This window comes from Hemitrygon akajei, unplaced genomic scaffold (genome assembly GCF_048418815.1).
Source record: "Hemitrygon akajei unplaced genomic scaffold, sHemAka1.3 Scf000092, whole genome shotgun sequence".
NCBI lineage: Eukaryota > Metazoa > Chordata > Chondrichthyes > Myliobatiformes > Dasyatidae > Hemitrygon > Hemitrygon akajei.
Genome location: NW_027331978.1, coordinates 1,824,813 through 1,851,460, shown reverse-complemented (window position 1 = coordinate 1,851,460; position 26,648 = coordinate 1,824,813). Strand labels below are relative to the sequence as shown.

At 46.0% G+C, this 26,648-nt stretch overlaps 1 protein-coding gene across 1 annotated transcript in view; it reads left to right on the top strand.

The window, feature by feature from the left end:
- The window catches only part of LOC140722883 (uncharacterized), a 222,387-nt gene that overhangs the window by 68,013 nt on the left and 127,726 nt on the right, over positions 1–26,648 (top strand). The window contains 1 exon segment of the mRNA XM_073037517.1: positions 7,684–7,689. Within this exon segment, the coding sequence (XP_072893618.1) occupies positions 7,684–7,689 (6 nt within the window).

Sequence of the window (26,648 nt, the reverse complement as noted above, 5' to 3'; positions counted from 1 at the left end):
GATGTCAATCACAGGTTACAACCATTCGCGGAGGCGGACAAGCCGAGTGGGCGTTACCCCGCTGAGTTCGTCTCCCGCTCAAGCGCCGACCGCCTCCTCAGAGCGGAGAAAACCTCAAAGTAAATGTCCGCTTTCTGATTTATTTCCATTTCCCTCCGAGGGAAGTTGGGGGCTTTTGTGAAGCGTCTCCCGCGGCCGGAGTCTGATGTATCGCTGAGAGGTAGGACGAGACCGCTCGGCCCGTCGGTTTGATGCCGGTTCCCCGGGGAGGGATTTTATTGAAAGGGTAAAGATGGTGAGAGAGGGGGCGGACAGGATGTTTGTCCCGGTGGGGACAGGAGGGGCTCATCTGTGGAAATCCCGACAGAAGACAGGGGGGGATTTTATTGAAAGGGTGAAGATGGTGTGAGAGGGGGCGGACAGGATGTTCTGGGTAACCACGCCAGAGGAATCATCTTCATACTATCTCGTCCTGTCAACATTCGGTATCTTTCAATGAGATCCCCACACACTCCTCTGAATTCCGGCGAGTACAAGCCCAGACCCGGCAAACGCTCATCTTATGTTAACCCCTTCATTCCCGGAATCATCCTCGTGAAACTCCTCTGGACTCTCTCCAGTGACAACTCATCCTTTCTGCGATATGGAGTCCAAAACTGTAGACAATTCTCCAAATGCAGCCTGACTAGTGTCTTAGAAAGGCTCAGCATTATCTCCTTGCAGTTATATTCGATTCCCCTTGAAATAAACACTAACACTGCACTTGCCTTATTTACCATAGAAACGACCTGTAAATGAACCTTCCGGGTGTCATAAGGGGGGTGCAGGTAGTGGAGCCAAATGCAAGACACAGACACTGAGGTGCTAGGAACAGGGCTCGGTTCGTCAGGAAAGCAACGGCAGAAACAACGCTGGACATTGACACACAGACTAGGATTCAGGGCCGGGGCCAGGAGTCAGACAAGGAAAGCAGGACCAGGATAAGGAACTTCGTACTCGGTACCTGGTCTAGGACTCCGAGCCAGAGACTGGACAGGGCCCGATTGGTACCAACGTCACCCTGTGACCCACCGTCTCCCGAAGGAGAGAAGCTGCTTTCCACCCTGATGTCCCTCACCAGGTCATCCAGGAAGGATTTCAGCTGCCGTCTGTCATTCCCCGACACAACATTCCCCTTCCCCTTCCCCTTCCGTCTGAGGGTGACACGCAGGGACTTCACCAGCCTCGACATGCTAGGCCAGCGAAGCGAGGCTAGTTTAGGCCGATGCTTTGCACCCACAGAGGAGTGAATAAACTCTCTGATCTCCTCCACAGGTATCAATGGGGATTTCTCAGGAGGGGTGAGTATGTCCATTGTCTCGCTATCAAAAGAGTCTCCCTCCAATCCCTCACTGCAGACAGATTCCCCATCTTCCTCCTCATGTGGTGTATAAGGTGGCTGCCCCTGTAACCCACACTGCACAGCGGGTACCTCCCTCATACCTTCCAGCTCCACCGTCGCATCAGTCTTATCCACAGTTGCGACGATGGAGGGAAAATCCCCAGTGACTCCCTGCAGGCCATTAGTTGTTGGGGGTCGGCATGCAGGTTATATCACCCTTCCCAGGAGACAAGTATGAAGGGGACCCCAGCAGCTCTGGTCCAAGGAATTCACCGGCAGCCTGACGCTGACAGTGAGAGAGCTTGGTCTCCTCTCCGCTCACACTGTTTAATACACTTGCCTCCAGGGAGGCACATTCTGCTTAGTCCTGGGTGGAGGGCTCCAGGTCTGTTTTAGTTGTGCCAACAGGCCTAGCACTAGCTTCCTGCACAACCACACCACCTACCACAGGACTGGGGGTTCAGGGTTAGAAGCACCTTCCACCCGGATTCCCACCCCTTTCTGGGACTCCTCCGCATCTACATCCCTGCCCTCTTGGGGTAACATTCCCTTCAAGCGGGAGGAGCACACAGGTACGGGATTCACCGATGGATCGTTACTCCCAGGTTCCATGGGTATAAAACACAATGGCATACACAGCACACAGACACTTATGAAAGCAATGACAATATCCACAGATGGACTGGGCACAAATAAGCACAATTAAGTTTTTTCCTACTTGGTCTCTCTCTACCTCATCGAAGTGTCCCGTGTCCTTCTCTCCACTCTTTCCATTCCTTTCTCTTCCGTCACTGAACGCGTTAAACAATATATTTTACGGTTGAGTCTACATATTGATTAAGCGATGAAAAAACAGAAGTGCAAACCTTGTTGCGAAATCAAACGATATTCATAGCGGAATGAGAGAAAATAAAAAAGTAAGTTGGGAGAACAGAGAGTGATAGCCCACTCTGTTGGAGAGAAAATGATTCAGAATGCAATACGTTTCAAACAGAAAATGAAGAGACGATTGATATGGAATTCACATGAATTACGGATAGGTGATAGAGAACGACAGCAGAGCAGAGAAAATCAACAAACGGGAGACATTCAGTGCAATATCATAAGAACATCAGACAAAGGAGCAGAAGTCGTCCATTCGGCCCATCAAGTCTTTTCCACCATTTCATCATGAGCTGATCCAATCTCCCCTTTAGTCCCATTCCCCCGCCTTCTCACCATAATTTTTGATGCCCTGACTACTCAGATACTCAGCACTACCGGCCCATCCACCTATCTTTGTATCATGGGCAAACTTAGCCACAATGCCATCTATTCCATAATCCAAATCGTTGATACACAACGTAGAAAGAAGCGGCCTCAACATGGACCCCTGTGGAACACCACAGGTAACCGGCACCCAACCAGAATGGGATCCTTTTATTCCCACTCTCTGTTTCCTGCCAATCAGCCAACGCTCTATCCACGTATGTAACTTCCCCGCAATTCCATGAGCGGGGAAATCTTGTTTAGCAGCCTCATGTGCGGCACCTTGTCAATGGCCTTTTGAAAATCCAAATACACAACATCCACTGCATCTCCCTTATCTCGCCTATTTTTAATTTCCTCAAAAAAATTGCACTAGGTTTGTCAGGCAGGAATTTCCTTTAAGGAAACCATGCTGAGTTCTGCCTATCTTGTCAGATGCCTCCAGGTACTCCGGAACCTCATCCTCGACAACCGATTCCGACAACTTCCCAACCACTGATGTCAAGCTAACAGGTCTATAATTTCCTTTTTGCTTTCTTGCCCCCTTCTTAAATAGCGGACTGTCATTTCCAATCTTCCAGTCCTCCGGAACCAGGCCAGAATCTATCGACTTTTGAAGGATTCAATACACTTGACAATGAAAATTATTTTACAGATGCACAAAATTGATAGCTTTGTTGACAGTGAGGTAGAAATTGGACAATGTGAACTGCACTTTCATGGCAACCATTGTCTATTCCGTGTTTCTCCCCGACGTGCTGCCTTGATGCGCACATGCATTAAACTGTCTGAAATGAATGACCCACATGAACAGTCTTTCACGTGTCCAGCTACTCTGTGCGGTAATAAGCCAGTGGGTCGTCAATTATGGTATGGAATTGATCAGCTTCTCAGATAGTCCTCGACGGGCACACAGGGGTCAATATTGAGGTACCCACTGAGTCAGTTCCATGGATGAGCAGAGCTGGAATATTCACAAAGAGTGAGAGGATCTGGAGAGTGCTGATGCAGGGACGGACAAGGAAATGGACGGCCAGAATTCACTGAAGGCAGGGATGCGGGTTGATATTAGCGACATACAAATGTTCAGTAGTGGATAATACAATGGACGCAGTAGGAGTGGAAGTGGAAGCTTTAGCATAAGCTCGCGTGAGGTGTTGGCTTTCTTTGTTCATTTTCATGTAATTAATTGACGCAGAGATTTAGGTGCAGGCCTGCCTAGTTGCGTACCGAGGCGACAGCAATTTCAGTCTCCACAATGATGTCTCCATCACACCAGAGAGAGAAAGAATACAACAACAAGCGAGTTTGGGTGCTGGGAGTGCCGAATATTTGCTCACGGTCAACGTGTTTAATCCTGAGCTTCTGGCTTCACCACAGTTTAATTCTTATTCCGCTGACATTCGGAGCATTTCTCTGCCTGCGGCCTTCTCCACTGACATCGTGAGGCGGAGCGTAACCGAGAGGGACGGCATCTCATCTTCCAACCGGACTGCTTGCTACGATCGCGAATGAACTGTGATTTTCTCTGTCTCTCTCTCTCACACACTGGCTGAACTCCCCTCTCATTGTTTGTATGGAGATGCTGCTTTCTCGCTCGAGGACGGTGAGACCCTAAGGAACGGCCAGTATTTTACGCTGCACAAGACTGAATACAGCTCCATGTTCTAATTTATCATTCAGGTCACCGCAGTCTTCATGACGGGAAATTACACAATTGACCCAGTCCCGGGGGTGAGTGTTAACTAGTTTCTGTTTCTACGGGGTCTGGTTCACTGGACGAGTTCTCCGAGTCTATGTTTCAATTTTGGACCATGAACAGCAAAAGAAACAAAAAACAACTGATTGCGACCACTTTTATTTGTTCCAATTAAGTCAAGTGAAGACACTTTTATTGTCATTTCGACCATAACTGCTGGTACAGTGCATACTAAAAATGAGACAACGTTTTTCAGGACCATGGTTTACATGACACAGTCCAAAAACTAGACTGAACTACGTAAAAAAAGAACCAACTACAACAACATAGAGAAAGCTATACTAGACTACAGACCTACACAGGACTGCGTAAAGTGCACAAAAACTGCAGGCATTACAATAAATAATAAACAGGACAATAGGGCAAGGTGTCAGTCCAGGCTTCGGGTATTGAGGAGTCTGATAGCTTGGGGGAAGAAACTGTTACATAGTCTGTTCGTGAGAGCCCGAATGCTTCGGTGCCTTTTCCCAGACGGCAGGAGGGAGAAGAGATTGTATGAAGGAGTGCGTGGAGTCCTTCATAATGCTGTTTCCTTTGCGAATGCAGCGTGTAGTGTAAATGTCCGTGATGGCGGGAAGAGAGACCCCGATGATCTTCTCAGCTAACCTCACTATCCGCTGCAGGGTCTTGCGATCCGAGATGGTGCAATTTCTGAACCAGTCAGTGATGCAGCTGCTCAGGATGCTCTCAATACAACCCCTGTAGAATCTGATGAGGATGTGGGGTGGGAGACTTTCCTGAGCTTCGCAGAAAGTAGAGACGCTGCTGGGCTTTCTTTGCTATGAAGCTGGTGTTGAGGGACCAGGTGAGATTCTCCGCCAGGTGAACACCAAGAAATCTGGTGCTCTTAACGATCTCTACCGAGGAGCCGTCGAGGAGTGGTTGCTCCGTGCCCTCCTGCAGTCAACAACCATCTCTTTTGTTTTGTTCACATTCAGAGACAGGTTGTTGGCTCTGCACCCGTCCGTTAGCCGCTGCACCTCCTCTCTGTAAGCTGACTCGTAGTTCTTGCTGATGAGACCCACCACGGTCGTGTAATCGGCGAACTTGATGATATGATTCGAGCTGTGTGTTGCAGCACAGTCGTGGGTCAGCAGAATGATCAGCAGTGGACTGAGCACGCAACCCTGGGGAGCCCTCGTGCTCAGTGTGATGTTGTTGGAGATGCTGCTCCCGATCCGGACTGACTGAGGTCTCCCGGTCAGTAAGTCTAGGATCCAGCTGCAGAGGGAGGTGTTCAGACCCAGTAGGCTCAGCTTTCCAATCAGTTTCTGAGGGATCATTGTGTTGAATGCTGAACTGAAGTCTATGAACAGCATCCGAACGTATATCTTTTTTGTCCAGGTGGGTTATGGCCAGGTGGAGGGTGGTGGCAATGGCGTCGTCTGTTAAGCGGTTGGGACGGCACGCAAACTGCAGGGGGTTCAGTGTGGGTGGCAGCAGGGTCTTGGTATGCCTCATGACGAGACTCTTGAAACACTCCATGATGTTGGATGTAAGTGCAGGACACTGAAGACTTCTTCGGCACGGGGACGATGGTGGCGGCCTTGAAGCAAGTTGGAACGCTGGCGCTGCTCAGGGAGATGTTGAAGATGTCAGTGAGAACATCAGCTAGCTGGTCTGCACATCCTCTGAGCACTCTACCGGGAATGTAATCTGGTCCAGCAGCCTTCCGTGGGTTGACCCTCCACAGGGTTCTTCTCACAACGGCCACGGTGAGACACAGAACCTGGTCATTCGTAGGAGGGGTGGACTTCCTCACCACCACGTCATTTTCCGCCTCAAAACGAGCGTAGAAGTTATTCAGCGCATCAGGGAAGGAGGCATCACCCGCACAGTCAGGTGATGTTCTGTAATTGGTCATCTCCTGGATGCCCTTCCACATACGCCGCGTGTCGTCACTGTCCTGAAAATGGCTGTGGATTAGGTGGGCGTGTGCACGCTTTGCCCCTCTGATGACCCGGGACAGTTTGGCCCTCGCTGTTGTTCGGGCTGCCTTGTCGCCTGCTCTGAAGGCGGAGAGCTGCGCACGCACTTCTGCGGTCATCCATTGCTTCGGGTTAGCGCGCATAGCGATTTTCTTGGACAGGGTAACATCATCAATGCACTTGCTGATGTAGCTGGTCACTGATGCTGTGGACTCCTCTAAGTTGATAGAGTCGCCATCGGTTGCAGCCTCCCTGAACATGTGCCAGTTAGTGTGCTCAAAGCAGTCTTGAAGAGCAGAGATGGCTCCTGCTGTCCAGGTTTTCACCTACTTCTCAACAGATTTGGAGCCTCTGACGAGCGGTCTGTATGCTAGGATTAGCATAACAGAGATGTGGTTGAGTAACTGAGGTGGGGGCGGGGCTCCGCCCGGTACGCGTCGGGGATGTTTGTGTAAACCTGGTCCAACACGTTCTCCCCTCTCGTTGAAAAGTACACATACTGATGGAATTTGGGAATCACCAGCGACAATAAACTGTCCATCAGGGTATTAGCAGTTCTGCAATAGCCCCGTACAGTTCACAAAGCGTCGCCTGAGCATTAGCGCTGGGGAGAATGCAGACACTGACTATGAGGGCAGTGGTGAATTCCCGTGGTAAGTAAAGTTGTTAAACCGTACACTGCTGATGCTTCTGTATAACGTCATTCCGCTCATTTCGCTCAGGCTGGTTTTATAAGATTTCCTTCTTCCGCGTTTAAACAAATTTTGACCTGTTTGCTCCCCCTGCCTTGGCTGACCATATCGTGCACTTGCTGCTTTCGAAGATACCTCCCTCCCTGTGGGCGATACACAAAAATAATCATGTGGAACTTGTACATTCCGCGACACCACACATAGACCAATGCTATTCTACCCTCCATACGGCAATATAACTTGTCACCGGAGGCAGTGGAAGGTATCAAGTCTGTCATAAAATCACTTTCTGTTCAGGAAGTCCTGGTACCAACCTGCAGTCCCTGTAAATCTCCTATTCTACCAATTCCGACACCATGTCGCGATAATGAGTGACAATTTGTACAAGGGCTAAGGGCTATTAACAAAATAGTTGTACCTCTTCCTTCCGTCCTAGCCAATACTGTACTGTCGTCATCCTCTCCATATTACTGCCGCATGTGAATGTTATTCTATTATATACTCTGTTCTGCCTTTTTTCTCCATCTCATTACATAAGGACAGTCAGTAATTGTTTGCTTTCTCATACAGTGGTGGACAGAGAACTCGGACCAGGTTGCATCATGGGTAAACTGAGAGCCCCTCGGTTTATGCCGCGGCCGTCACACAAGATTTAAAGAGCCCTACGGTTGCCAGGGAAAAGTGGAATTTTACAAAGTGCCGATTATCTGTTTATTAGCTCTCCCGCCCGGGTTAATTGTGAAAAAGATATTGTGAAAAAGATATAGGCCCGGAACATCGACTGTTTGCTCTTTTACATAGATGCCGTCTGGACCGCTGAGTTCCATATAACCATATAATAATTACAGCACGGAAACAGGATATCTCGGCCCTTCTTGTCCGTGCCGACGCTTACACTCACCTAGTCCCAGTGGTCTGCACTCAGCCCATAACCCTCCATTCCTTTCCTGTCCATATACCTATCCAATTTGACTTTAAATGACAATACCAAACCTGTCTCTACCACTTCTACTGGAAGCTCGATCCACACACCTACCACTCTCTGAGTAAAGAAGTTCCCCCTCGTGTTACCCTTAAACTTTTGCCCCCTAACTGTCAAATCATGTCCTCTTGTTTGAATCTCCCTTACTCTCAATGGAAAAAGCCTATATATGTCAACTCGATCTATCCTCCTCATTATTTAAATAACTTTATCAAGTCCCCCTTCAACCTTCTACGCTCCAATGCATAAAGACCTAGCTTGTTCAGACTTTCCCTGTAACCTAGGTGCTGAAACCCAGGTAACATATCTAGTAAATCTTCTCTGTACTCTCTCTATTTTGTTGATATCTTTCCTATAATTCGGTGACCAGAACTGTACACAATACTCCAAATTCGGCCTTACCAATGCCTTGTACAATTTTAACATTACATCCTAACTCCTTTACTCAATGTTCTGATTTATAAAGGCCAGCATACCAAAAGCTTTCTTCACATCCCTATCCACATTAGATTCCACCTTCAGGGAAAAAATGCACCATTATTCCTAGATCACTCTGTTTTTCTGCATTCTTCAATGCCCTACCATTTATCATGTATGTCCTATTTGGATTATTCCTACCAAAAAGTAACACCTCACATTTAAACTCCATCTGCCATTGTTCAGACCGCTCTTCTAACTGGCCTAAATCTTTCTGCAAGCTTGGAAAACCTACTTCATTATCCACAACGCCACCTACCTTAGTATCATCTGCATACTTACTAATCCAATTTACCACCCATCATCCAGATTATTAATGTATATGAGAAACAACATTGGACCCAGTAGAGATCCCTGAGGCACACCACTAGTCACCGGCCTCCAACCTGACAAACAGTTATCCACCACTACTCACTGGCATCTCCCATCTAGCCACTGTTGAATCCATTTTACGACTTCAATATTAATACCTAACGATTGAACCTTCCTAACTAACCTTCCGTGCGGAACCTTTGGACTGAAGTCCATATAGACAACATCCACCGCTTTACCCTCGTCAAATTTCCACGTAACCACTTCATAAAATTCAATAAGATTTGTTAAACATGACCTTCCACGCACAAATCCATGCTGACTATTCCTAATCAGACCCTGTCTATCCAGATAATTATATATACCATCTCTAAGAATACTTTCCATTAATTTACCCACCAGTGACGTCAAACGGACAGGCCTATAATTGCTAGGTTTACTCTTAGAACCCTTTTTAAACAATGGAACCACGTAAGCAATACGCCAATCCTCCGGCACCATCCCCGTATCTAAAGACATTTGAAATATTTCTGTCAGAGCCCCTGCTATTTCTACACAACTTCCCTCAAGGTCCCAGGAATATCCTTTCAGGACCGGGAGATTTATCCACTTTTATATTCCTTAAAAGTGCCAGTACTTCCTCCACTTTAATCGTCATAATTTCCATAACTTCCCTACTTGTTTCCCTTACCTTACACAATTCAATATCCTTCTCTTTAGTGAATACCAAAGAAAAGAAATTGTTCAAAATCTCCCTCATTTCCTTCGGCTACACACATAGCTGTCCACTCTGATTCTACAAGGGACCACTTTTATCCCTCACTATCCTTTTGCTATTAATATAACTGTAGAAACCCTTCGGATTTATTTTCACCTTACTTGCCAAAGCAACCTCGTATCTTCTTTTAGCTTTCCTAATTTCTTACTTAAGATTCTTTTTACATTCTTTATATTCCTCGAGCACATCATTTACTCCATGCTGGTTATATTTACTATATATCTCCCTCTTTTTGCGAACCAAGTTTCCAATATCCCTTGAAAACCATGGCGCTCTCAAACTTTTAACCTTTCCTTTCAACCTAACAGGAACATAAAGATTTTGTACCCTCAAAATTTCACCTTTAAATTACCTCCATTTTTCCATTACATCCTTCCCATAAAACAAATTGTCCCAATCCACTCCTTTTAAGTCCTTTCGCATCTCCTCAAAGTTAGCCTCTCTCCAGTCAAAAATCTCAACCCTGGGTCCAGCCCTATCCTTCTTCATAATTATATTAGAACTAATGGTATTGTGATCAGTGGACCTGAAGTGCTCCCCAACACTTACGTCCGTCACCTGACCTATCTCATTCCCGAACAGGAGATCCAACACTGCCCCTTCTCTAGTCGGTACCTCTATGTATTGCTACAAAAAACTATCCTGCACACATTTTACAAGCTCCAAACCATCCAGCCCTTGTACAGAATGGGCTTCCCTGTCTATGTATGGAAAATTAAAATCTCCCACAACCACAACCTTGTGCTTGCTACAAATATCTACTGTCTCCTTACAAATTTGCTCCTCCAATTCTCGCTCCCCATTAGGTGGTCTATAATACACCTCTATAAGTGTTACTACACCTTTCCGATTTCTCAATTCCACCCAAATAGTCTCCCTAGATGAGCCCTCTAATCTATCCTGCCAAAGCACCGCTGTAATATTTTCTCGGACAAGCAATGCAACACCTCCTCCTCTTGCCCTTCTGATTCTATCACACTAGAAGCAACGAAATCCAGGAATAGTTACCAACCTCACCGCTCCTGCAACCATGTTTTACTAATAGCTACAACATCATAGTTGCAGGTATCATTCCATGCTCTTTCAACCACCTTTCTTACAATGCTCCTAGCATTAAAATAGATGCATTTAAGAAACTCTCCACCTTTTCCTCTCTGTTTCTCCCTAACAATGCGATCAACTTTATTACCTTTTTCTTCCTTCTCCCCTTCATCTTCGGTCTGAGCGCTCCCCTTTTCTATCACCTGCCTATCCTATCCTCTATTTGTGAACTAACCTCCTCTCCCCTAGTCTCTTCAAATTCATTCCCACCCCCCAACCATTATAGTTTAAAGTCTCCCCAGTAACCTTAGCAAATCTCTCCCGCAGGATATTGGTCCCCCTAGGATTCAATTGTAACTCGTCCTTTTTGTACAGGTCACACCTGCCCCAAAAGAGGTCCCAAACATCCAGAAACTTGAATCCCTGCCCCCTGCCCCAATCCCTCAACCACGCATTTATCCTCCACCTCATTCCATTCCTACTCTCACTGACGCGTGGCACAGGCAGTAATCCCGAGATTACCACCATTGTGGTCCTTCTCAACTGGCTACCTAACTCCCTTTCAGGACCTCTTCCCTTTTCCTACCTATGTCACTGGTACCTATATGTACCACGACCTCTGGCTCCTCACCCTCCCACTTCAGGATATCTTGGACATGATCAGTAACATCCAGAAACCCTGGCACAAGGGAGGCAAACTACCATCCGGGTCTCCTGATCGTGTCCACAGAATCGCCTATCTGACCCCCTAACTATTGAGTCCCCTATTGCTACTGCCTTCCTCTTCCTTTCCCTGCCCTTCTGAGCCACAGGGCCGGACTCTGTGCCGGAGGCACGGCCGCTGTTGCTTCCCCCAGGTAGGCTGTCCACCCCCCCCAACAGTACTCAAACAGGAGTACTTATTATTAAGTGGTACAGCCACTGGGGTACTCTTTCGTACCTGACTCTTCCCCTTCCCCTTCCTAACCGTACAGGCAGGTGCCTCCCATGGCCCCGGTGTGACCACCTGCCTGTAACTCCTCTCTATCACCTCCTCGCTCTCCCTGACCAGACGAAGGTCATCGAGCTGCAGCTCCAGTTCCCTGGCACAGTCCCTTAGGAACTGCAGCTCTGCGCACCTGGCACAGATGTGGACGTCCGGGAGGCTACGAGACTCCGGGACCTCCCACATCCGACACCGAGAACAGCAAGCTGCTCTCACACTCATACTTCCCTTTTCCTCAAATAACAGGAAAAACTGAAACCTTCCCTCGCCCGTTTCCACCTACGCCCGTTGAGCCCAAGCCCGTAAGCTTTCACTCTGCTCCCGGCTCACTTCGCTGCCCGCAAAACAACGCTGCCCGCTGTACAAGGCTGTAGCCTTTTTAAATCTTCCCCGCTTCACTGCCCGCCTTCACACGCCTACGCAGTCCCGCCTCTCAACTCCGATGAGAATAAGAAAAATTCAAGATGGCTCCCGCCGCACTCCCATTCTGATCTTCCGACTTCATTCTCCAAATTAAAAAAAACGGATTTTGAAGGATTTTGTGTGTATTACTTTGATTTCCAGCATCCGCAGATTTTCTCTTGTTTGTGATTGGACTTAGACAGCAGTCAACAACAGAAGGACATGCGCTACATACAGACAATAAGATAATCCCAGGCCGTTACCATCTCCGGAATGCGATGGTCTTGTCATTTAATATTGCCAGGCAGTTAAGTTGCAGTTGATAAACCAATTAACCTGATTGGGTGTTAAATTGGCCAAGACTGGAGTTAACTCTTGCCACTGTGGAAGATTAGAGGGATCTTGGGGTCCGAGTCCATAGGACACTTAAAGCTGCTACGCAAGTTGACTCTGTGGTTAAGAAGACATACGTGCATTGGCCTTCATCAATTGTGGGATTAAGTTTAATAGCCGAAAGGTAATGTTACAGCTATACAGGACTTTGGTCAGACCCCACCTGGAGTACTGTGTTCAGCTCCGGTCATCTCACGACAGGAAGGATGTGAAAACTATTTAAAAAGTGCAAAGGAGATTTACGACGATGTTGCCGCGGGTTGGGAGCATGCCCTATGAGAATCGGTTGAGTAAATTTGGCCTTTTCTCCTTGAGCGACTTAAGTTGACTGTAGACCAAATAGAGGGGTATAAGATGATGAGAGGCATTGATCGTGTAGATAGTCAGAGGATCTTTCCCAGCGCTGAAATGGCTAACACGAGAGGAAACAATTTTAAGGAGCTTGGACGTAGGTACAGATGAGATATCAAGGGGTAAGTTTTAAATGCAGAGAGTGGTGAGGTCGTGGCATGGGCTGCCGGCGTCTTTGGTGGAGGCGGACACGATAGAGTCTTTTAAGAGACTACTGGATAGGTCAACACGTACAACAAGCTGGATGAACTCAGCAGGTCGGGCAGCATCCATTGAAATGAGCAGTCAACGTTTCGGGCTGAGACCCTTCGTCAGGACCGATGCGTTGACTGCTCATTTCAACGGATGCTGCCCGACCTGCTGAGTTCATCCAGCTTGTTTGTACGTGTGGATTTGATCACAGCATCTGCAGTGTACTTCGTGTTTACTAGATAGGTACGTGGAGCTTAGAAAAATGGAGGGCTGTGGGTACCACGAAGTAATTTCAAAATTAAGTACATGTTCGGCACAGCATCTTGGGCCGAAAGACCTCTAGTGTGCTGTAGGTTTTCTATGTTTCTATGTTTCGTAGTCCTTTGGGATTCAGACTGTTATTGTGTTCACGTGGTGGCCGGAGATGGGACATAATCCTTTCGTATCATTGGAAATAATATTCATGAGAAATTGCTGAGTTACTAATAACTGGCACAAGGTGCGTGAATCTGTTCTACACTCGATAAATCTGTCGTGTCAACTCTTACTTCCGACAAAGCCCGGGCGAGGAGAATCACCGATGTTGTATAACGGTGATCGTTTGCAGGACAGCTATAAGCGAGGCGGAACTGGAAATGCAACACAAGGAGTAATGTGCCGTCGGAAAGCGGTACAAAATAATTTAAAGTAATTCTGCGATATTTCCATGTATGGCTTGCCGCATCAGATAAAAGATAGTGTCCGAATCCTCAGATACGAGGAGTTTGACTTTTTTATTTACCTTTGAGATGAACGGAAAGCAGACATGACTGAAATGTTAATGAATATTTTAACCGACCGTACCTTACAAGGTAAGCGTTTCCAACAATTTATGTTCGAAGTCAGTTTCCGAGCATCATTCTTTGTTTCTCTCAAAGGCCGAATACACTTTCAGATAGAGCTCAGTTAGCTCCAGAGAGGGAGAGAGAGAGAGAGAGAGAGAGAGAGAGAGAGAGAGAGAGAGAGAGAGAGAGAGAGAGAGAGAGAGAGAGAGAGAGAGAGAGAGAGAGAGAGAGAGAGAGAGACTGGTAGTAGACTGGTGTACAGTATCAGCGAGGGAGAAGAATTAAGCGGGGGTGGGGGAGCTGATGCTGGAATCGAGGGCATCCTGAGAGTGATTGGGGGTAAAACACCGTAAACATCTCTAAAAGGAATGACGTGAAACAGCAGAGAGAATGGAGAAAGGGGAGAGAAACCATCTTGACCAGCAAAACCCGGAGCCAAACGTTGTTAGCATCAGGACAACAAAGAATGAGATGCAGTGACAGAATGAAATAAAACGGGCGGGACCTGACTGGACCGTCCCGGACAGTTCCAGAGTTCTACAGAGAGCCCACCTGGGTGAAGTTCCACTGAGGCGAGCTTCGTATATTTGAGTGGAATCTGATGAAGGAAAAATTTCATCTGTACGGGATAGACAGCGAGTGAAATATATCACCACTAAATACATGAGTATTTCAGAGCGCTCAGTTGTTACCCGTGGTTCCACATATCGGCAAGTGGATAGATTATGGAGGAAACATGGCGATTGATTTAATTCCACTGTAGAAACCAGATGGGCGCTCTACAATTTAATGAATTTGGTTAATAGTTCCAGCGGGTAATTCACTGCGTTCTTCAGCTCCTCTCTGAATTTGCTCTGAGTCACGGCGTAAATACATGTGTTGGTGCAGGAGCTGAGGATCTGCAGCATCGTCGCCGTGGAGTCTGCGATATAAATCGGATCCGTGGCCGAGTAACGAGGGATGTTTGCAATCCGTATGTAAATATCAAAAACCAGCAGTGTTAACCACAGAAATATAAAACTACCGGTTATACTGAATAGTAAAACGACCGATTTCCTTCGGTTCTCCATCTCCGGGTCTTTCTCATTCTTTCCTTTGCTGCGGCCCCGGAGCCCCATCCGGACTTTATTGGCGGAAAAGATCCGCCTAACGGTCAGAGCATTGAACAATAACATCAGAACAAACGGGAGACAAGGCATGAAAACGCGATGAATCATCTCAAATGCGGCCCACGACGGGGACGTAAAGAAACTCTCTTTGCTCAAACAGCCATAGAAAACTCCATCAATTATCACCGAAGGCTCCAATGTAAAGTAGAAAGGGATACTTTCTAAACAGCTCAGAACACTCACTGTCCCGATAACCACAGCCGCCGTTGTTTCGGTACAATATTTTGTTTTCAGCTTTTCACAACAAATAGCCACAAATCTGTCACAGGTGAACGCGACTGTCAGCCAGACAGAGACCCCGGTGCTTGCTAAAAGCAGGCAACGAACAACCCTACAAACGGGAGTCCAATAGAGGAAGGAAGACCAGAAGTATATGAGAACAGTCCACTTCAGCAGAGGGTCAGAGATAACGACCAGGAGATCGGACGCTGCCATTCCCAGCAGGTAGCGAGTGATGCATTTGGAGAGACCGCACTTTCCTCGGGACAGGATAACAATCGCCACCAGGTTAACTGCAAGAGAGAGGGAAAGAAACAGAGAAATTACTGACCTGCCAGGGCAATAGAGCAAAATTATTATTATTAGACTTCATCTTGTGTTTTTTTTTCTGCTTCAAATGGTGGAAACTGGACCCAGAACATATGAACCCGCTGACAGTGTGCAATATCGGCGCGACAGAGAACTCTCCGCGAGTTTTGTAAATGGGTTCAATCTGGGTGAATTCCCAAACCGACCAGATGACAGCTGGTTAAACGCTTCCTGGCCGCAGTAAGGAATGGGTATGATATACCAACGTCACTGGTCTGAGCAGCACAGGAATGAAATGAAATCCACATCGGCGGTTCCCTCTGCTCATATTTCTAACATGAATGAGCCATTCGCGTTGTTCCATCACCCAGTCAGGCAATTCACAGTCGATTCATACGGACAGAACAGAAGGTCGGATGGCTCCCACGGATGCAGTGTAGCCCGGTGTCCTCCTGTGCAGACATTTCCATTCACCATTATTACATGACATCGAGACAGCGGAGAGGATTTCAGTCAAAGGCAGCATCTCGGCTCCAATATGGAGCTCTTCCTGCTGCGAAAGCAATGAGATTAATATCGTCAGTACCTTCCGCCCATGACTGAAATGCGTGGACTGGACAGGTGGCTGTGGAAACAAGTAGCGAGAGAAACACTTCAGAACATTGGAATTAACTCTCAGTTTCTGCCGTTTGCAGGAGTGACAGCGGCTTACCGGGAATACCAACGGCTGAAATAACAGGGTAGTAAATGTCTTCTATCCGCCAGGTTACTGGATATCCCATTTGAGTGACGCAGTGAACGCGATTGCTCTGAATTCCACAGCTCGGCAAGACACTCTGGGCTGACGTACTGAAACAGGCTCTGATTTATACAGGGGATCGATCTCCAGTGACAAGGTCCCACCTCTGATCATCGTTATTGAACAAACAACTTACATCACCGGCAGTGTCTCAGGTGTGAATGCTGTGGGGATGTAACGCGAACACGTCAGTATCATTGACATTACCTCAGTCAGATCCCTCTATCTAATTTGACCAAAACGTGTAATGAGACCAGTAAGTGAACAATGAGCCGCCCTATTTACAACTTTTCATAGTTGTATTGGCAGCGGTCACGACTGTTCCTATTTTCCAAACAGAAACGTTCACTGTGGTTCCAGCATTTTCTGCCGCTTTTCACTGTCACATCTACAAATAAATCCGGTTTCCACTCAGTGTGGTCTGGATCCAGGGACAGATGAACTCACCTCCCAGTCTCCTCCTGCAGACTTCAGTTTAATATATTCCACATTAAAAAAAAATCAGCTGCTACACCCCGTCACGCTATGTGCCTACAGATATAAAACATACTCGCTGTGTACACGGATACTCTGTCCAGTTCTCCATCAGCCCTGACGAGATCGATGTTGAAGTCATTTTTATCAGGTTCCCAGTACAATATATATTCTCGATATCTTGAAGCTCAGAGCTGTCCAGGGATCCCTCCATCCCTCCATCTCTTAAACTATCTTCTCTACATCTGGTGTGTGTGTGTGTGTGTGTGTGTGTGTGTGTGTGTGTGTGTGTGTGTGTGTGTGTGTGTGTGTGTGTGTGTGTGTGTGTGTGTGTGTGTGTGTGCGTGGGCGGCGTGTGTGGATAAGGAGTCGGTCTAGTGATCTGAAGATCGCTGTTTCGATCTTAGCTGCGTGTGTGTCCTTGAGGAAGGCACTTAACAACACATTGCTCTGTGACGACACCGGTGCCAAGCTGTATGGGTCCTAATGCCCTTCCCTTCGACAACATCGGTGGCGTGAAGAGGGGAGACTTGCAGCATGGGCAACTGCCGGTCTCCCATACAAGCTTGCGAAGGCCTCAGTCAACATCGAAAATCGATGGACATCTCCTTGAGCCAGTGTGCAAAGGTAGGTAGAGTAGTAGACTTCCAGGTCAGAAGAATAAGTTTCTTAGTCACCACCATTCCTAGATGCAGAGCAATCCGCATGTCGTGCGGCAACTCAAGAGTCAGTGCAGAGCATCCAAAGATGGCGAGGTCGTGATTCGGCTGAATGTCTCTACAAGAGGCTTTTGAGAGCCACTCAAACATTGCAGTGCAAAAGTTGTATAATGTAGGGCAAAACCAGAAAAGATGTGCTCGTGAGCCCTCGGCAGAGCGGCACTTGTCGCAATCAGGAGACACAGATGGGAAGATGCGATTCAGTTTTGTTTTTGAATAATGCAATCTATGCATCACCTTGTACTGGATTAAGCTGCAGCGTTAATAGAACAACCGTGAACCCGGGACATTGCCTCCTCCCAAAGTTCCGCTGATATCTCTGAGTTCAAGTCCCTAGCCCAGGCTTCCCTAATAAAATCTGTAGAAACCAAAGGAGTAAAACAATTCACAAATGTTGATATTAACTCTTTGGAGTCTGGAGGGAGCAAAAGGTTTTCAAGGAAGGGATGTGTGGTGGAAATAGGCTCGAAGATTGTGCACTTTTCCTTAACGTAGTGTCTAACTTGGAGACAGCGAAAAATTGTGAATTTGGAAGATTGAACTTGTGCATCTGCACAACCCCAATACACGGAATATATTTGTGAGAATAAGGGGACCTTTCATATTACCTCACATACATAGGGACCTTGACCTGTCTAGTCCCATGAGTGGGTGTGGTGCCTAACCGGATTCCTTTACTCATTTTATTTCACATTGCTTCCGTGATACCACTATTCTTTCAACTTACTTTTTGAAAGTATATTTATGTAATCTTGTAAATTGTCTGGCAGCCTTTTTGTTCTTGTTTTTGATTTGTTTTGTCTGTGCTCCACCTGGAGCTGCATTTCCTTTGTATTGTTTTGTACGTCTTCAATATGTTTTGTTTTTGTAAAACTGAAAATTGTAAATAAAGTATTAAAAAAAGAAAATTGATGGGCAGCCGAAGAAGAAGTGTGTGTGTGTGTGTGTGTGTGTGTGTATGTGTGTGTGTGTGTGTGTGTGTCTGTCTGTCTGTCTGTCTGTCTGTCTGTCTGTGTGAGTGTACTTCTTGTAATTTATATGTATAAAATTTCTTACCCGTGCTGTGGATTTGGAAGGGTAAAGTGACGGAAAAGCCTCTGTTAATCCGCCTGAGGAACAGTTAGATGCTGAAATACTGTGGTGTAGGAATATAATGGGATGATAAGGCTGTCATTCACTGTCCCGTGGGTTACGAACACAACCATCAACACGTTTGCCTCTGGTGTGAATACCGACATGATTTAACAAAATACCTTCTACCGTGTATAGATTCGATTCCAATTTCATGTCATGGTTTAACATAAGAATACCCGTGACCTTGGCATTACCTCCGCAATGCCTTTGAATAAATAAATACAGCACCACCAAATAAGGTCACACCATCGCATAAAACCATGTTAGAAACCATTATTAGCTCTCTATCTCTCGCTCTCTCTCTCACGCGCGCACATTCACACACGCACAGATACTATCCCTCTCACATACACATATACACAAGCACAGAAACATAAATCCAGAACGTTCCCTCTCTCACACACACACAAACCTAAATACAGACACCCTCCCTCTCTCTCTCCCCACCCCTAACACACAGGCAAATAAACGCCCTTGCATCTATGAAATCCTTTGCCGATCTCCCTGCCCATGACTTTCCCTTCCCACTGCGACCGCGTAGATTCAGCATGTCGATCAGGAGATAAAAGAAACAGAAGCGACATTGAAACAGCCGCAGGACCATGTTGTAGAAACTAAGAATACTCATAGCAGAATGACACACAAACAGTAAACTTGGAGAGCAGAGAGCAAAGCCCAGGCTGCCAGAGAGCAAAGGATTCATGATTCAGTAGGTCTCAAGCTGAAAATGAAGAGATGGTTGATATGTACTTCACATAAGATGCAGAATTAGTGAGATAGAACGACAGCAGTGCAGAGACAATCAACAAAGGGGAGACATTCTGATGGATAATGTGAGGATGTGTGTTTCATTTTCCCCTGCTTGTCGCCGGTATAAAGTGTAAAGGGTGCTACATTCTGTACCCTCCGGTCTCGGTCGCAATGTGAGAGTGGGGGGCGGATTCATTTTGTGGATAGCAGTCCCTCCCACAGACTGGGAGTGTGGGATTCTGTCACTCTCTGGTTCTCTGTGAGTGTGTGAATTTTATTCTGTACAGGTCAGTCTCTGTTACAGTCTAAGAGTGCAGGTTTCATTCAGTATCTGTCAGTCTCTGTTACAGTGTGAGGGTGTGGGTTTCATTTTGTATCTGTCAGTCTCTGCTACAGTGTGAGAGTGTGGGTTTCATTCTGTATCTGTCAGTCTCTGCTACAGTGTGAGAGTGTGGGTTTCATTCTGTATCTGTCAGTCTCTGCTACAGTGTGAGAGTGTGGGTTTCATTCTGTATCTGTCAGTCTCTGTTACAGTGTGGGAGTGTGGGTTTCATTCTATATCTGTCAGTCTCTACTATCGTGTAAGTGTGGGGTTCGTTCTGTATCTGTCTGCTCGAGCGTTACGGGTGTTGTCTCAGTCCCGTACCTGTGAATATCTGACTCAGTGTGAGCCGGTGGGTTTTTTTCTCCTTCTTTCCCACTGTTCCACCAATCTAGTGAATACTCTTAAAATAGTATCTGTATTCACTGAGCTATTCTTAGAACAAGAGTCTTCTACAGTTGGATTATGTTAAAATTGTGAGAGGGACTGTGAACTGATGAATAATGACGGTTGTGTTGAGCAGCACTTTCAGCGTCATAGGGTCATTTGGCAAACAGACCGTTCGGCCCGGCATAATTCTGCATGCTATTCGCTGCTAAACCACGCAGCGCCAAGTGAGCAGAATCTGATCCGTAAACCTCTGTGGTTCGGCAACACAACTTCTGAAACGTTGAATGACAATAAACAAAATAAATATATGAATTATTTTAAATAAGTACGTAATTAATTTCATAAATTGATCGAAATAAAACCCACTGAAGCAGCTTGTTTCATGTACCAGCATTATTACAAGCAAGGTGGAGATTCACTTAAAGGCATCCCCAGAAAGGAGCAGGAAGGTTGGTGAGTTATTCATAACTGGAATCAACTTGGGTGATGAAAGTGAGTGCAGATGTAGAGGTAGGGATGACAGAGAAACCATCAAACTGTACACATATAGACTTAGCCATGACACCGCAAAAGGATCAGGGGTGCGCAAAGGTACAAACTGGAGAGGATTCTGAAGAGTGTGGGAAAAATCGATGGGATACAGGCACAAATCTGGATTATACTTGATAGTGGTAAATTTGAGGAGCGGGATTGTGAAAGAAACCAGATGATGTACTTGCACCGTGACATTTGTGGGCATCAAGGATCAGATAGAACTATGGAACAGTTGAAGAATCTGTGTTGGTGGCCAAAACTGCGAGGAGATGTACATTATTGCAAGAATTGTTTGATTTGTGTCCAGTGATAACCCAGATAAATCGGCTAGAAAGGCAGTTTCAGGATACGCCCCGTAGAAGGACCATGTGTTAACTTGCAGGGTTATTTTGTTGGATCTTCAGCTCCATCCGCCGGAGGACTGAAATATATCTTCGAGATAGTGGATGCGTTCACCAAGTGGATAGAGGATTCCCCAACCAGATAATGAAGATCGCTGACGTTACAGCCAGGATTTTGTTGGACAGAGTTTCTACCCGTTGGGGATTGCAAAGCACTCTAGCGACACAAGTTGGTATCCCTTATCGCCCACAATAGAGTGTAATTGCTGAAAGGATGAACAGAACTTTAAAGACAATGTTATCCGAAATGAAATGGTTGGAATCCCTCTTTGGGCTAGATTTATCACAGACCGGGTATGATGGCATTGGAAAGGACAAATGCAAGCAGCAATTAATTGACTCTATTAAGGTACCTCTTATGATGCCGCCCATAATAAGGGACGGAGGAAACAGCAAAACAAAGCTTATTTCGAGGTGCGAACAAAACAGCGGGAGTCGGAAATAGGACAGAAAGTTAGGAATTCACTACATCAGCCAAGCCCCTTGAGAGCTTCGCGATCTGCAGGGACATATGATGTCGCTGACAAAGCAATTCCGTCAGTATATTGAATCCAGACCGCTCCAAACAAGTTGGGGAGATATCATATTAAACAACGCAAACCTCTTGGAGATACTCAATATCCTCTAGTAGCTGAGTTCCAGAAAACATATTGTCAATGGGATGTCCTGGACCGAGATGTGATTATCCTGTTAGAGTTATATCTCAGGAAATTGACGGTGACGTGGATGGAGGAGTTGGGCAACCATTTCCAGATTGCCCCCGGAGGATGAGGATAATTCACATCTTTACACTCGCCCGAGCTAAGTTGGAGACAATGGAAGAGAGAAACAGATGGGCGAACGTGTTTGTTGCGTGCTCTTCTGGAAATAAAGTGGGGGATAATTTATCTGATATGACTGGATTTTAACAAGGCGTTAAGGTTAGCCATGGTAGGACCATTCATAATGTCAGAAGGTTTGGTATCCAGGTATACAAAAGGCAAAGGATAGTTGTGGATGGAAAATGTTCTCCCTGGATGTCCATGAGCAGTGGAGTCCTGCAGAGATCTGTTCTGAGACCTCCGGATTGTTGTGTTTTTATTAATGATTTGGATGAGGAGGTGGAAGGGTGGTTTATTGTATTTTCAGAGATTTGAATGTTGGTGCAATTACGGATAGTATAGAAGGTTGTCACAGATTACAACAGGACGGTGACAGGACACAGAACACCGCTGAGCAGTTACAGATGGAGTTCAACCCGGAACGTTACGGTGTGATTCACTTTTTGAAGGATGGATTTGAAGGCAGAGGCGATACTTTCTGGAGTCAAACAAGTGTCGCACATCAGTACGAGTTCCACAATGGAAACAGAGTGATGAGACTCTCTGCAATAAGGCGAGGGCCGCTCATCGGTACGAGAACCACAACAGGCATTGAGCGGTGCACTGCAGGAGCAGAAGGAAGTGTGATTGACAGGTGAGCTTGACCGCATCCGCTGTTCTGCACAGACTCATAGTGACGCGCAAAAGGCAATAGACCTGAAAGTAAATTAGGAGTAAAAAAATACAACTTCGTGGCAAATAATAGAACAGCCTGGGAACCTGCTGATAGATCACAGATTTGAATTACTACTTTTATTCAAACTGAGAATGATAGAGTTTTGGCAGGTTTGAAAATATATTTAAAGTTAAATAAACGGCATCGCACGCCACGGGAATGGGAGGTCAAGTCATTCACTCGTAGAGATCAGGTTCCTGGTAAACGGTCAATTTGTGCGTAGGAAAATATTGTTCTTCAAACTTTCCACGGCCTTTGCTACTTTCCTGATGAGAAGAAGAGCAAGTCCTGAATGAAGACTTCAGTTCAGTATTCAGAAGGACATTTGTGAGGAGAGCGTTAAACAGGCCGATGTGCGACAACATGCCAAGGTTAAGAGAGAGGATGTACTGGAACTTTTGAAAAAAAAAAATACAGTAGGTTAAATACGGTTTCTTGTGTGGTCGGGAGAAAGCCTGAGTGACTGCGGGAAGCGGTGAGTCCCACTTCAGTGACGGGCAAATTATCAGAGAACTTTCTTAGAAACAGGATTTACGAGAATTTGGAGAAACATTACCCAATTTTGGAGAGTCAGCATGGCTTTGTGAGGGGCAGATCATGTCTCACAACCCTGGTTCAATTCTGTGAGGATGTGACGGTTATACTTACGGTTAACCATGGCAGGACCTTTTAGAAGACTTGGTATCCTGGGAATGTTGGCTTGTGGATTCAGGACTGACGCCCCAGGAGGCAGAGGATAGTTGTGGATGGAGCGTTTTCTCCCCGGATGCTGGTGCCAGTGGTGTCCTGCAGAGATCTGTTCTGAGTCCCCAGGTTATTTGTGCTTTAAAATGATGTGAATAAATAAGCGGTTCATTGTATTTGCAATGATGTGGAGGTTGGTGGAATTAGGGATAGTATAGAAGGTAGTCAGAGTTTACAACAGGACAGTGACAGGACGCAGAGCAGCGCTAAGAAGTTACAGATGGTGCTCAACCCTGAAAGGTACGAAGTGATTCACTTTGGACGGATACATTTGAAGGCTGGGTGATACTCTCTCGAGTCAACCGAGGGCCGCAAATTAGTACGAGTTCCAAAATGGAAACAGAGTGATGAGACTTTCTCCAATAAACCGAGGGCCGCTCATCGGTACGAGAACCACAATCGGCACGGAGCGATGCACTGCAGGAGCAGAAGGAAGTGTGATTGGCAGGTGAGCTTGAAGTGCTCATAGTGACGCTCGAAAGGCAATATACCTGACAGTAAATCAGGAGGAAAAAAATACAGCTTCGTGGCAAATAATAGAACAGCCTGGGAACCTGCAGATAGATCACAGTTTATTCAAACTGAGAATGATAGTTTCGGCAGGTTTGAGAATATCATTAAAGTTCAATAAACGGCATCGCACGCCACGGGAATGGGAGGTCAAGTCATTCACTGGTAGAGGTCAGGTTCCTGGCAAACGGCCCATGTGTGCGTTGGAAAATATTGTTCTTCAAACTGTCCACAGCCTTTGCTACTTTCCTGAACACACGTTCGATTTTTGATCACACGTCTCTGGAATATCGCTGTGGATCTTTAAAAGTGTTTGGAGGAACATAAGTACAGTGTTATTGTAATATAAGTCAGCTGTCATTATCAATTCCACCACTCAAAGAGCATGGAATGACTGCAATGAACGAAAGAAAAGAAAGAGCGAATGTTCCCCTTTAATAAAGAAGTGTTCTCCATTTCACCCGCCAGAACAAACTCCTTCCCTCAATTTCAGAAGCGAATGGGCACGGTCAAAAATTACAAAGTAAATCGACTTCAAGATGAATGCCTGTTTTAAAGCAAGAATGATATAAAAATATGCTGTTTAAACAGCTGATGACAGGTCTCATGGAAAATAACCTGGAGAAAAGCACATCGTATTTTGGTTTAAAGTAAATAGATTGCAATATCCCTTGAAGACTCAAATTCATGACGAGAGAACAGTGAGTAAAAATAGTTTAACGTAAGTGTTTGTGCGGTTGGTTGTCACTAATGTCCCTGAGGTGGTATCCACTCTAATTGCCTCAGTGGAATTGCTCTCTCCTCAATAAAAGTCTGCTAAACCGATCGCCAGTCCATCTGAGCAGCTGAAACGCTCCGTACAACTGAACGCTGCTTCTGACGGAATATGGGATATTCGACAATTTACCACATCGCGTCCATTTTCTATCCCACACTTGTAGCGGTTGGAGTCCCCGGTAAGATGCCGGAGCTGGTCACTTTATGTATGGTGCCGTTGTTACTCTGCTGCGGTATCCGCACTGTTACTAAGCATAGATGCTACCATCGGCTGTACCGTGTTTCCGGAATGGAGGATTCAGGCATCTAATGGTTTTATTTCCATTTTCCATATTTCGATCGCAGTGCTTTCTTCTTTTCTCAATTAAGCTGCTGTCGATATTGTTGTTGTTTCATAATTTGATCGAAGTGATTTTTCTTTTATCAATTATGTTCGTGCCGATATTGACATTGTTTCATAATTTCACCTCGCTGGGCTTTCTGAAGTGATGCTGGTCTCTGCTTTTCTAGTTCCGAGTCTCTATCAGTGCAGACACTCCGACCTTATAACAACGTGGCAGCTTATTTAAATGACGGTCCCGTCTATTTACGACACGTAGATCTGTTCTTCTGTAAGTCAGTAAATGAGAACTCGTGCTTTATATCTCCACGATGCCACTTTGACAACGCTACAAATAATCCCGTCTGTTCTTTCACCTCTAATAATGGAAACGGTGTTGTTTACAGGAGCGATCGACTGCTCACCAGTTCGTGAGTCGTGGAACTCGGATGCCTCGCTCTAAACTGTGGGAATGTCGCCAATCCACTGACACTCACATCCGTCATTGTCCTCCAGCCGGAGTGCAGCGACGGAGACCGCACACACTGGATTCCCGATTTCCACTTCCAAACAGACCATACCCTGCATAGCATCGGTAGAATGGGGGCATTCAGGGAGCTGACCATATTTCTATTTCCTTTCCAAATTTCTTGCAGTCAACTTAATGGCGATTGTGATCCTTTCTCGGGGTAAATGCGGACTCTCCAAATGCGTCACCCGTTACCTATTTGGAATGGCAACAGCGGATCTGATGGTGGTTATCATTGTTGCTTTAGTGGAACTGACCAACAATATCTACATTTATTCCAGAACCCTGCTCATTACTCCTGTATGCGCTCTGACACTTGTATTTCGGGTTGTAACGACGGACTGTTCTGTTTGGTTCACGGTCAGTTTTACCTTCGATCGCTTCATCGCGATATGTTGCCGAAAGCTGCGGGAGCGATACTGCACCGAGAGAACAGCAACGGTGGTTATCGTGACCGTGGTTATAGTGAGCTGCGGGAGATGTGCCCCGTTATACTTTGCCGTTGAACCTTACGTCATCATTGACACCACGCCGTGGCGGTGCACCGGCAAATATGAATACGTTACTTCACCCGTGTGGAGAGGATACCAATTACTGGACCGTATTTTAACACCATTGATACCAATAGGCTTAATCCTGGTGTTTAACGGGTTAACCATAAAACATATCATTGTGGCAAATAGAGTCCGCAGAAGGCTTCGGCACAGCGGCGACAATCAGAAAGATGCCGAGGTGGAAAAACGCAGAAAATCGATGATTTTGTTGTTTTCTATATCAGCTAATTTCATATTATTTTGGAAGCCCTCTGTAGCCCGTTCTCTGAAATGGCAAGTGCAAAACTATTTTTACGAGGACAGATATTTGAGTTCCCCGGTATACATCCTACAGCAATTTGGGTTCATGTTACAGTTTCTCAGCATGTGCACCAATACTTGTATCTATACACTGACACAGAGGAAATTCAGAGAAGAGCTGACGAATGGAATGAAGTATGTGTTCACACTAAATGGCCATCTGTGTAGATAACGCCCGCGTCTAATGACAATTCAGAGGAGTTTTCAAATAAAGCCGTTTTACAATGAACAGGCTTGGCCAATATGTCATTAATTCAAACAATATTATGCCTGGTCATCCGGAAATTGCAGAATTGCCGGAAGATTACTGACATCATACAGTTCAGTTTGACAGCAATACAAACGTCCATTGCTGCTGGCTTGATTGTTCGATCGCGGAAGATTGCTACATTGTTTGAAGTATGTTCCGATCTA